This window comes from Sciurus vulgaris (genome assembly GCF_902686455.1).
Source record: "Sciurus vulgaris genome assembly, chromosome: 6".
Lineage (NCBI taxonomy): Eukaryota > Metazoa > Chordata > Mammalia > Rodentia > Sciuridae > Sciurus > Sciurus vulgaris.
This window is the reverse complement of record NC_136466.1, coordinates 136708188-136720697: the sequence shown is the minus strand read 5'-3', so window position 1 is coordinate 136720697 and position 12510 is coordinate 136708188. Positions and strand designations below refer to the sequence as shown.

Genomic DNA, 12510 nt, shown 5'->3' with positions numbered 1-12510 from the left:
TGATAATGATGCTGTGTGGAATCCTTGTTTTATACATCTTGAAGCTTTAGCATCCAGATAAATTCTACAGAGTCTCATGCAAGTATTGGAAAAATGCAGTAAATGTTGTTAACATTATTAAAGGAAGCTCACTGAATAGCCAGCTTCTTGAAACATTTTGTTCAGAAATTGTAACTAATCATACCTATGTACTGTATCATACCAAATTTTGTTGGTTTTCTCAAGGGAAATACTAACCAGGGTTTATGAACCCAGGAATGGAATACAGAACTCCCAGCAACTTGGGAGGCTGAGACAGGAGGATGGCGGCCTCGGCAATTTAACCACACCCTCAGCAACTTACAGAGACCCTGTCTCAAAATAAAATATAAAAAGGGATGTGGCTCAGTGGTTAAGTGCCCCTGGGTTCAATTCCCGGTAGCCCCCCCCCAAAAAAAAATCTCATTTAGCAAATATGTTTGAAGATGATATTTAGGTAATAAAATTGACATATTTAAATGATATTTTTGACATTTTTAGTGAGCCGAGTTTAAAATTACAGGGGGAAAAACTGTGAAGTATTCCAACATGCTGAACATATCCAAGCATTCTGAAAGAGGTTGTTATCGCATGAAAGGCTACGATACATTCCCAAGTTTTTACAGCATATTGAAGAGAATTTTAAGGAAAGAAATTTGAAAGAAATGAAATGACGGATATTGTTTCTCACCTCTCTATCTCAAACTTTTAACCATTTCTTTCCAGTACAGAAATTTGAGACACTGAGGGAAAACAGTTGGGTAAAAAAATTATTTGCTTTTCGAAACCCTGAAGCAATTATTGGTTTAAACTTAGTGTCTGGAGAACAGAATGAATTACTGCAACTTAGTTCTTCATATACATTGAAGGATGATTATGAGATCCTAAGCTTATCAGCATTTTGGAAGACTTATCTTTGCTAAATAGAAGGAGTATCCTGCTATTACTACCATTCACAAGAACTAGTTAGTGTGAACTGGGGTTTTCACTTTAACCCAGTTAAAATCAAAGGGAAGAAATGGGCTCGTGTAGCAGGCATGTGGATTGTGTTATCTTCTGTGCTCCTGACTGGAATGAGCTTTTGAACAGAGAAGCACACTCATCACAGTAGATAAAATGTTACCTAGTTTTTGTTTTGTGTTATTTTAATGATATATTGTAATATTTTCTACTTCATGTAAAGGTTAATGTGACCTTGTATGTGACAACTTCACTGTTTTACAGTTGCTATATTCAAGTATTAATACAATGAAGTCATTTTATGTTCATTGAAAAAAAAGAGACAAAAAAATGAAATTATGTTACTTGTAAGAAAACGGTTGGGAATCATGTTAAGGAAGTCTGATCCTAGGCTGACATGATGAAGATTTGGACCAACTTTTTATTCTGTAAGCTGCAGGGTCTCTGATCTGATTCCGAGGTCCTTGGTCCATTTTGAGTTGAGTTTTGTGCAGGGTGAGAGATAGGGGTTTAGCTTCATTCTGCTGCATATGGATTTCCAGTTTTCCCAGCACCATTTGTTGAACAGACTCTTTTCTCCATTGCATGTTTTTGGCCCCTTTGTCTAGTATGAGAAAATTGTATTTATTTGGGTTTGTGTCCATGTCCTCTATTCTGTACCATTGATCTACCTGTCTATTTTGGTGCCAATACCATGCCGTTTTTGTTACTATCACTTTGTAGTATAGTTGAAGTTCTGGTATTGCTATACTCCCTGCTTCACTTTTCCTGTTAAAAGCAGGAATCAATAATTGGGATAGATTCAAACTAAAAAGCTTTTTTCTCAGCAAAGGAAACTATCAGCAATGTGAAGAGAGAACCTACAGAGTGGGAGAATATCTTTGCCACTCATACTTCAGAAAGAACATTAATCTCCAGAATCTATAAAGAACTCAAAAAACTCTACACCAAGAATACAAATAACCCAATCAACAAATGGGCTAAGGAAATGAAAAGACACTTCACAGAAGAAAATCTACAAGCAATCAACAGATATATGAAAAAATGTTCAACATCTCTAGTAATAAGAGAAATGCACATCAAAACTACCCTAAGATTCCATCTCACCCAAATTAGAATGGCGATTGTCAAGAATACTAGCAACAATAGGTGTTGACGAGGATGTGGGGAAAAAGGTACACTCATACATTGCTCATGGGGTTGCAAATTAATGCAATGTGGAGATTCCTTAGAAAACTTAGAATGGAACCATCATTTGACCCAGCTATCCCACTCCTTGGCCTATACCCAAGGGACTTAAAATCAGCATACTACAGTGATGCAGTCACATCAATGTTCATAGCTGCTCAATTCACAATAGCCAGATTGTGGAAACAACCTAGATGCCCTTCAATAGATGAATGGATAAAGAAACTTTAGTATATATACACACAATGGACTATTACTCAGCCATAAAGAAGAATAAAATTATGGCTTTTGCAGGCAAATGGATGAAATTGGAGAATATCATGCTAAGTGAGATAAGCCAATCCAAAAACCAAAGGCCAAATGATCTCTCTGATAAGTGGATGATGATACATAATGGGGGGTTGGAGGGAGGCAAGAATGGAGGAAGAATGGATTGTATAGAGGAAAAAGAGGGGTGGGAGGGGTGGGGGGAAGGAAAAATAACAGAATGAGTCAAACATCATTGCCCTATGTAAATGTATGATTACACAAATGATATGCCTCTACTTCATGTACAATCAGAGAAACAAGTTGTACCCCATTTGTTTACAATAAAAAAATAAGAAAATGGTTGGAATTTGAGACTATTAGGTTAAGTGAAATAAGCCAAAAATCAGAATGTCAAGGGTCATATGTTTTTCTCTCTTATGTGGAAGCTAGAGAAAGAAAAGGAAAATAAAAGTGTGTGTGTGTGTGTGTTGGGGCAGGTGTCTCATGAAAACTGAAGAAAAATCAACAGAGTAGAAAGGGATCAGAGGATGGGAGTAGAGGAAGGAAAGGGGAAATACTGAGGAATGATATTGGTCAAGTTATATTGTTATGTTGTGAGCATTATAAATATGTAACAATGAATCCTACCATTGTGTACAACTATAAGACACAAATAAAAATATGGAAAAAAGAATAAAACAGTAATTATGCTGGAGGGGATGTCAAATAAAAGAAACAATTTTACACTGTTGGTGGGATTGTGAATTAGTACAACTATGGCAATCAGTATGGAGTTTCCTCATAATACTAAGAATGGAACCACCATCCACAGTAGAATAAAGAAATTGTGGTATGTATATACACAATGGAATTTTACTTGGCTATAAAGAAGAATGCAATTTTCAGGAAAATGGAAGGACCTTGAAGGCATCATGCAAAGTGCAATAAGCCAAACTCAAAAGGTCAAAGGTCATATGTTTTCTCTCACATGAGGAAGCTAGAGAGGAAAAAGGAAATCAAGATGTGTGTAGGGGAGAGCTAATGAAGATAGGGGAAAGATCAGTAGAGTAGAAGAAGGGGACCAGGAGTAGGGAGGCAGGGAGGGAATACAGAAATACTGGGGAGTGACAGGGACCAAATTATATTATATTTTGTGCATGTACAAATATGCAACAGCAAATCCACTATTATTTATAATTATGGTGCATCAATAAAATATGGAACAAACAAAAAGAGCAACATATACAATTAAATTCATGAGCATGTATATTTAGCTTCTGTAGTTATGGGGGTTCTATTGGGATAATTTTAAAGTCAATTTTATTTTTTTGAAAAATTATGATTATTTGCAACACATTCAGCCTCACTATTATGTTCTGCTCATGAAAATTAATTTTCATTCTTTGCATATATGCTCAAAGTATGGACAGGGTAACATCATCAGTGTAGTAATATGCATTAATTTATAAATAAAAAATTTCAGATGATATTCCTTGTGAGTCTCCAAACTAAGTGATACTGTATTATATAGCTGCCTGCCAAGTGGTATCAGTTGTAGCACAAATGGTGATAAATTCTTACTGGACCACCTTCAGTACAACTTTAGGACACAGGCCATTTGTGACCAAGACAACAGGTGGCATATAACTGTACATATCAATTCTATATAATTTGTGAAATAAGAGAAAAAATATAGAAAGCTATTTATTTAAAAAAAAAGTGTTACACATTTAATAGTAACTGTTAAATCATCCATTTTAAAATTAGGATTTCCCAAATTACAGCAAGCAAAGATTGAAAATATAGTTTGATATTAAATAAGGCTATTAATTGTGCAAAATATTTTGAAATACAATTTTAGTTATTTTGCTTCTTACAAATAAAATCCGATTTCTGACCATGGTATTTGAAACAGTGACTTTTACTAGTGTTTCCTATGAACCTTCTCTGCTTCATTTTTCTGTATACATCTACTTCTAATATAATGCATTATCTATATTTAATATTATTTATATTTAATACATTATTAGTTAAGTTTAAATATATGTCTCCTCTTCCTTTTATCTTTCCTCACTAGAATGTAAACTCCATGATGGTCTGTTTTCTCTGTTTTGTTCATTTCAACATTGAGAAGAATGAGAGCAAGCATAGCATGTATTGAATAAAAATATTTGCTGAATCCAGTAAGTCCAGGATACATTTTAGAAACGGGTTTGAATTATGCAATTTGGATTCATTCTTCTTGTCTCTTCAGTGTAATACTGGTCTTAGAATTTCTGGAAGACTGTACAGATTTCATGTTCCTTAGGGTTGGACTTGTCTGTCCATCATCACCTGTTGCTTCTGCAAGAGTGACAGTGTGCATGAAGACTGGTTCATCACTAGTTTGTAGTAATTGTGGATTAAAATGAGAAATTAGGTTTCTTAAGATTCAGATTTATTTTTAAAGACATTATTTATTCTACTTTTATTTGATATTGCTTATTGTGTTTGAAAAATATAAAAATATATGAAGAAAATTGACACAACTTGTAATGCAACCAACTAGAAACCAATGTCTAGATTTGAAAAAAATTGTAAACAGAATAAAGTGTGTGTGTGTGTGTGTGTGTGTGTGTGTGTGAGAGAGAGAGAGAGAGAGAGAGAGAGAGAGAGAGAATGTGTGCTTGTGGAAATAAAACCTGGGTTCTTGTGCACCTGTCACCAGGCACCACCAGGTCTGCCCACATATAATCACTGTTTCCTCTTTTTTATAGGTATTATAAATATATACTATACATTATATATAATCCTATATATTATTATAGGTTTATATATATATATAGGTATATATATATATATATTCATTAAATATATATACCAAAGGAGAAAATAGGATGGTTTAATTCTATGCACTTAGCTTTTCTCAAGTCATAATAACTTTGAAGATCTTTCCATATCAATAAATGCATATTTGCTCATTTGTTTAATGGCTACATAATTTTATACCACATGGATAAACTATATTGAATTTAATCATTATCCTTTCTGTGGACATTTAGTACACTTGCTACAGTATCTTGATAATTATATCATGGCATATTTTTGTTGTATACTCATTGAGCCAGCAAGTATATTCTTAGCAATAGAATGGTTCAGTCAAATGAATTATAAATTTAAAATTGTTAATATTGTCAAATTGCCCTACTGAAATATAGTTCCCTTAAGAGTCTTAGAAGCTGAGCTTCTGAATGCATTTTAATGGGGTTAGTTTATGTTTCTGAGTTGTGATGAAAGGATACTTCAGTAAAAATAAAATGGGGTTAATCATTTCATAAATCTTTGTTTAAAGCAAGAGATCAAGGGCAAATAAGAAGTGTTTTGCCAATATGCTCAGAAATGAGAGCATTTCTTATTAATACATCAGTGTACTTTTTGAACTCTTCCACAAGCTCAGAGAAAACGCTGGAATAAAAGTAACCAAATCTGTTGGCATATGACTGAATATATCCTTCAATTTCAAATGGAATCAATACATATTTATGTATCAATTCTGTGCTGCTGGGTATTGAGTGTAGTACAAAGAAATAGAACCCATTATCACTGTCTGGGGGAGGGTAGAGGAACCTTGAAGATACCATGCATGCTTTTTACCCAAGCTTTTCCTTCCAATTCATAAACTGCTATAATCTTAGGCCTTTTCAATAATAAAAATGAGAATCTCCTTCAGAGATCACTCTGCTCACCTGCTGATTGTAGTTTCCTAGTAGACAATTCACATTTCCTGGTTTTTCTCAGCATCCCAGAACCTCTGGGTCAAGAATAGCCAGAGACACTCTAGACTGTGATCAGATGGTGTGAGTCCTAAATATGGTAACTGAGTTCCAGATTGAGTTTTTTTTTTTTTTTTTTTTTCCTTTTCTTTTTCTCACTGGCTTCGCTCAGGGACTTTGGGAACTGAGACTCCTAAACAATGTGCAGCTTCTCTGTCAACCACTGGACTCATTAGAGATATCACCCCTTCACCACTCCCCATTATTGAAACTAATCTTTTCTCATGCAGGAAAAATATCAGCAAGAAAACCTAAACTCAAATGAGAGTGCAGGGTTCTCAAGATGGTGGATTAACGTGAAGCAGTGCTTCTCTTAACTCAGCTACTCAGAACTCAAACAGTGGAAATGATATGTCTCCCCAAGGTCTCAGTGAAAATTATTGATTCTGGAGGGGCAGTCTGCCCTAGATTAACCAGAGACCGTTTGACTCATTAATTGGATATATATAAAAAAGAAAAAAAAAAAAGTCTCCACCAGTCTGCATTCCAGGATACATCTTGGAACTGCAGCTTGGGGGAGCCTAAGGAATTTGGAAACCCAGATCCATGATTTTGCATTTAGCCATGGGAACACAGGTTAGAGAGGCAGGAGAGAGCTATCTCTCCCCAGCTCCATGAGCCCAGAGGTTCGTGAGAACTGTTGGGAATGGTTACAGTGGGTTGAAGTCGGAATGTTCCAAAAGAGTATCAGGGCATTTTGCCCTCAGCTCACCCAGCCAGCCAGTCCAGAACCTATTTGGTTCTCGGGGCCCACCCTGGGCCAGCACTTGCTGATTCCCAGCAGCAGCCAGTTCCCTACTCACTCCCTCCCTCCCCAAAATGGCATCCACCTGTCCCCAAGTCCTGCCAGATCTGGCACCCAATAGGAACCGACAGCTCCCCAGCTCCCAGTCTCCCACTTCCTCTCTGGCCTCCCACCTGGCCCATAGCTCACACCTTCATGGATGGCTCACAGGTCACAGTATCTAGCCTTGATTGCCCTGTGCAGAACAAATGACAACCCCACCTAAATGCTGGGAAGTGAAGCTGAGAAACTTTTGAACCCTAGTGAAAAACAGTTGTTTTTCACTGAGTTTTTTTTTTCTCTCTTTTCTTTTTGCTCACATTTTTACCATTTTTGAAAGCAACAATTTTTCATGCCTCAGTTTATTGAGGTCTGTGATGTTTGAATAGTATATTTCAGTTTGTTTTGCATTCTTTTATTTATATCTTTTCCTATTTTTAAACTTTAAACTTTTAAAATTTTATATATATTATTTTTCTCTCTCATATCTATTTCCCTTGAAACTCTCTTTTCTCCTGTTAACAATCAACCTCAATTATTCCCTCTTTCACTCTTCCTATAATTTTTAACTTTAAAATCCCATCATATGACACTCCTTCTCTCTTTGTCCACAATCTCAAATTGTAAGTTCTTCAGCAAACTTACTGTTTTTTATTGTATAAAAACAATAATTGAACACATCATTTCTGTTTATTGTGACAAAATTATAGATATCTTATTAGGGGTTATGTGGTTTAAGGCCATATATTATTTGCATTGGTTGCTGTTGCTATTTGTCTCCCCTTTAAACATGAGGTATTGGAAAACTTCAGGGATACTATAAGTCTACAGGGTAGAAACTGTACTGCCTCAGATCCACACTACAAGATGAGTAGCCACACAAACAGCATGAAGAAAACAAGGGAACAAATTGTCCCAAACAAACCAAGATGTACAAAAATAGAATCCAATGACACCACAGTGGAAGAAATGTCAGAGAAGGAGTTTAGAATGTACACAGTTAAACTGATCCTTGAGGTAAAGGATGATGTAAGGAGTGAAATCAGATATAAAATTCAGGAGGTAAAAGATCACTTCAATGAAGAGAGAGAGATTCTGAAAAGAAATCAAGCAGAAATACTAGAAATGAAGGAATCAATAAGCAAAATTAAAAATTCAGTGGAAAGCATCACCAACAGACTAAAACCACTTGAAAAATGGAACCTCAGGCAATGTAGAAAAAATATATAATCTTGAAAATAAATTTGACCATGCAGAGAAGATGTTATGAAACCATGAACAGAATTTCCAAGAAGTATGGGACAATATGAAAAGGTCAAATTTAATTTTTTTTAAATAGATGGAGGCACAGAGCTAAAACCAAAGAAATGCACAATATTTTCAAAGAAATAATATCAGAAAATTTCCCAGACCTAAAGAATTATATGGAAATCAAATACAAGAGGCTTACTAGGCCCCAAATGTACAAAAGTACAACAGACCTACACCAGGGAACATTAAAATGAAAATACCTAACATGCAGAATAAGTATAGAATTTTAAAGACTGCCAGAGAAAAATGACATGTAATATTTAGAGGTAAACCAATCTAGATCTCAGTAGATCTCTCAGCCCAGACCCTCAAAGCTAGGAGGTCACGGAATAATAAATACAAAGCTCTGGAAGAAAATGAATGCCAGCCAAGAATAATATACCCAGCAAAATTAAGCTTCAGATTTGAAAGGTGAAATAAACACCTTCCATGACAAACAAAAGTTAAAAGAATTCACAACTAGAAAGACTGCACTACAGAATACTCTTGACAAAATATTCCACGAAGATGAAATGAAGAAAAAAAAGAGAGAAAACCAGCAAAAGGAGGAATGACACTAAAGGAATAATGAACCAAAGGAGAAACTAATTCAAATTAAAAACCAGAAATAAACCAAAATGACTGAGAATACAAATCCTATCTCAATAATAACCTCAAATATTAATGGCCTAAGTTCATCAATCAAAAGACATAGACTGGCAGATTGGATTAAAAACAAGACCCAACAATATCTTGTCTCCAGGAGACTCATCTCATGGGCAAAGACATCCACAGACTGAAAGTGAAAGGATCAAACAAACATATCACTCACATGGATCACGTAAACAAGCAGGGGTTTCTATCCTCATATCAGATAAAGTGGACTTCAAGCCAAATTTAATCAGAAGGGACAAAGAAGGACCTTTTATACTGCTTAAGGGAACTATACAATGACAAGACCATAACAAACATGAATATTTATGCCCCCCAAAATGGAGCAATTATGTACATCCAACAAACCCTTCTCAATTTCAAGAACCAAATAGACCACAACACAATAATATTAGGTGACTTTAACACACCCTTCTCACTACCAGATAGATTCTCCAAGCAAAAAAATTAAACAAAGAAACTAAAGAACTAAATAATACAATCAATAATTTAGGCTTAACAAACATATATAAAATTTTTCATCCATCAATGAGAGAATATACTTTTTTCTCAATAGCAGACAGATACTTCTCTAAAATAGACCATATCTTATGTCACAAAGCAACTCCTAGCAAATACAAAAAAAAAAAAAATAGAGAAAATGTGCATTCTATCAGCTCATATTGGAATAAAATTATAAGTCAATGAAAAAAATAAAAAATAGAAGCTACTTTAACATCTGAAGACTAAGTAATATGCCATTGAATGACAAATGGATAGAATAAATCAGGGATGAAATAAAAAAGTACTTAGAGGTAAATAAGAATAGCAATACAGCTTATCAAAATCTCTGGGACACTGTGAAGGTAGTGCTAAGAGGAAAGTTCATTGCATTGAGCTCTTTCTAATCCAAAGTACCGCTATTGTTCCCTAGCTTCCCCATTTATTGTGAATTAGCATCTGTATATCAGAGAAAGCATTCAATTTTAGTTCTTTAATATTGGCTAATTTTGCTTAGCATGATATTCTCTAGCTTCATCCACTTACTGGCAAATACCATTTCATTCTTTTTTAAGGTTGAGTAATATTCCATTGTGTTTTTATACCACAGGTTCTTTATTCGTTCATCTACTGAAGGGCACCTAGGTTGGTTTCATAGTTTAGTTATTGTGAATTGTGCTGCTATAAACGTTGATGTGGCTGCATCACTGTAGTGTGTAGATTTTAAGTCCTTTTGGGGAAGGAGAGTAGGATGAATAGGACATTATTACCCTATGTGCATATGTGATTACATGACCTGTGGAGCTCTTAACATCAAGTACAACCAGAGAATGAGAAATTATACTTTATATATGTATGATTTATCAAAACGCATTCTACTGACCTGTATAACTAATTAGAACAAATTAAACAATTATAAAAAAGGAGATTATATTAAAAAACAAAGAAAGAAAACCTAAACTCATGTTTGTTGTTGCTGCTGCTTATGTGTGGTGGCAGGAGTGGAATTGTAAGAAACTGTCAGTTCTCAGTTCTTAGCAGGTATTATCTGTTTTAATTTACAAAAGCTTGAAGGTATAGGTGGATTTTATCCCAATTATAATCAAAAGCTACAAGAATAGAACTCTTATATTTTGATTTCTTCTTTAACTATAAACATTCTGAGGTAATTTGGAAAACAATGTAAATGAAGATGATAACAATAAAACTTATTTGAGTAGGGCTGTGATTCTATCTCAGTGGTAGAGCACTTGCCAAGCACATGTGAGGCACTGGGTTTGCTCCTCAGCACCACATATATAAATAAGTAAGATAAAGGTAAAAAAAACCAACAACAAACAAAACAAAAAAACCCTTATTTGATGAGGTCAAAAAGAAGAGCTAACTGATAGCTTCTCATTTTAAAATATCTTATTGCTATGAATAAAAATGGTTTTATATTAAAAGGAAAAATTTTATTCAAATATAAAAACAATTTTTTGTTTGTTTGTTTAAACAGCTCACCACGTTTCCTTATTAATTAGCTTCTAATACCTCTAGGTATTTTGGAGGTAATGTTACATGAGGCATTTTACCCACTACTGTACAATTTTCATACAACAGGAATCAAATAATGTTAAGTGACTGGAGGGACATAGGAAAGATCTTCCACTTCAGAGCAACAATTTTACAATTTTCTCATGTTTGCTCCCTCCTCTTGAACTCTCTGAAAATCAGTGATCAACCATTTGAGAATGACTTTGTGACCAGTAGAGAATTGTACTTCAGAAGAAAGTCCACCTTATTCTAGCCTGTTAGCTTCTGGTGTATGTGACACTCACGGACCATATATCCACAGGGGGTTCAGCACAGCGAACCAGAAAGATTTCAGAGGATGCTTTGGTTTAGTCCCAATTGTAGGTTCTTCCTGTGTAAACTTTTTGAATCTCTTATTTCTTATTTTTGTACATGCCCCAGAGACTCAAAAAATTATATTTACCATTGGTAGAATAAGCTGGGGAGTCCAGGCACATGACTGACCTTGGTTAAAGAGTGTGTTTGCTTCAGTTTTAGCTATAGTTTTAACTCACAGAGAAACTTGATCTCAAATGTCCTCTGAGAGGACATTTCTTTAAAAAACACAAAACTTTGGTGGATTTTTTTTGGTTGGTTTTTTGTTTTAGGTTTACACAAAGTAATTTCTTGGTTTGAAAGGAAGACAACAAAAAGGTTACAGTTTGAGTGATGGACTTTCATGCATAAAAGAGTTCATTAGACTCATGATCTATAATTTTGAAATATTGAGATTAAAAATGAAATAACTAGGTCACTCACCTTTAAATAGAATTTGTGGTGTCCAGGGTCTTAATCTACAAATGACTGAGGAAGCAATAGGTATGTACATTGAAGAGGGTCTATGATAATCCAAGCAAGGCTTCTTTCCCCATTGCTAGCTAACACAAAGTAGCACTGTATATCCCAGAGACCTGACAATGACCTAGAGCATTGCCAAAATAAACATTATGTGGAAATTTGAACTTTGCAAGTGAGTATTCCAATCAGCAGTAACCCTGAAATGCTAAGCGTGATATGTCATACAGGGTCCTGAATTTTCACATTCAAGGTTATTGCAAAGACTGTTGCTACCACAGATAAAAGAAATCTTTGAATCTATTTATAAACCTTATAGAATAATTGCTTTTCATTTTTCCTCCTTAGGCCTGTGTCCATTTAATTAACACATGTATTGATTTTTTTATTATAGCATACTTATGGAAATTTAAAATATATTATTTGAAAACAACATGATTGTTTATGAAGAAAATTCACAAGAACTGAAAGACAAGCCTTAGACTTAATAGATAAATTTAGTTAGGTTGCTGGATACAAGTTCATTAGAAATAAAAATGTTTCTATATACCTGCAAAACCAAATAGAAAATTTAATTTGCAGAGATTTGAATTAGCAATGATCTTTTGGGATCTTTATGACGGATGATGAGTTTACTTCTATGAAACAGTCACAATGCAGATTGACATTGGTTAATATGGCTATCACATTAAGGTAAAGCAGAACAAA

General features: G+C 34.6%; 1 protein-coding gene across 6 annotated transcripts in view; it reads right to left on the bottom strand.

Annotated features, from left to right (window-relative positions):
- Nucleotides 1–11913, bottom strand: part of C6 (complement C6) — a 77424-nt gene extending 65511 nt beyond the window's left edge. For 4 of the 6 annotated variants that reach the window (XR_013764679.1, XM_079145064.1, XM_079145065.1 and 1 more), the window contains exon 1: nucleotides 11767–11912. Coding sequence is in view for 4 of the 6 variants with exons in the window: in XM_079145064.1 (XP_079001190.1) it covers nucleotides 11767–11836 (70 nt within the window). In the remaining 2 variants the exon portion in view is untranslated. Of the gene's footprint in view, nucleotides 1–11766 lie in introns of all 6 variants that reach the window. The other 2 variants (XM_079145068.1, XM_079145066.1) reach the window with 2 other exon arrangements.
- Nucleotides 11914–12510: the final 597 nt, after the last annotated feature.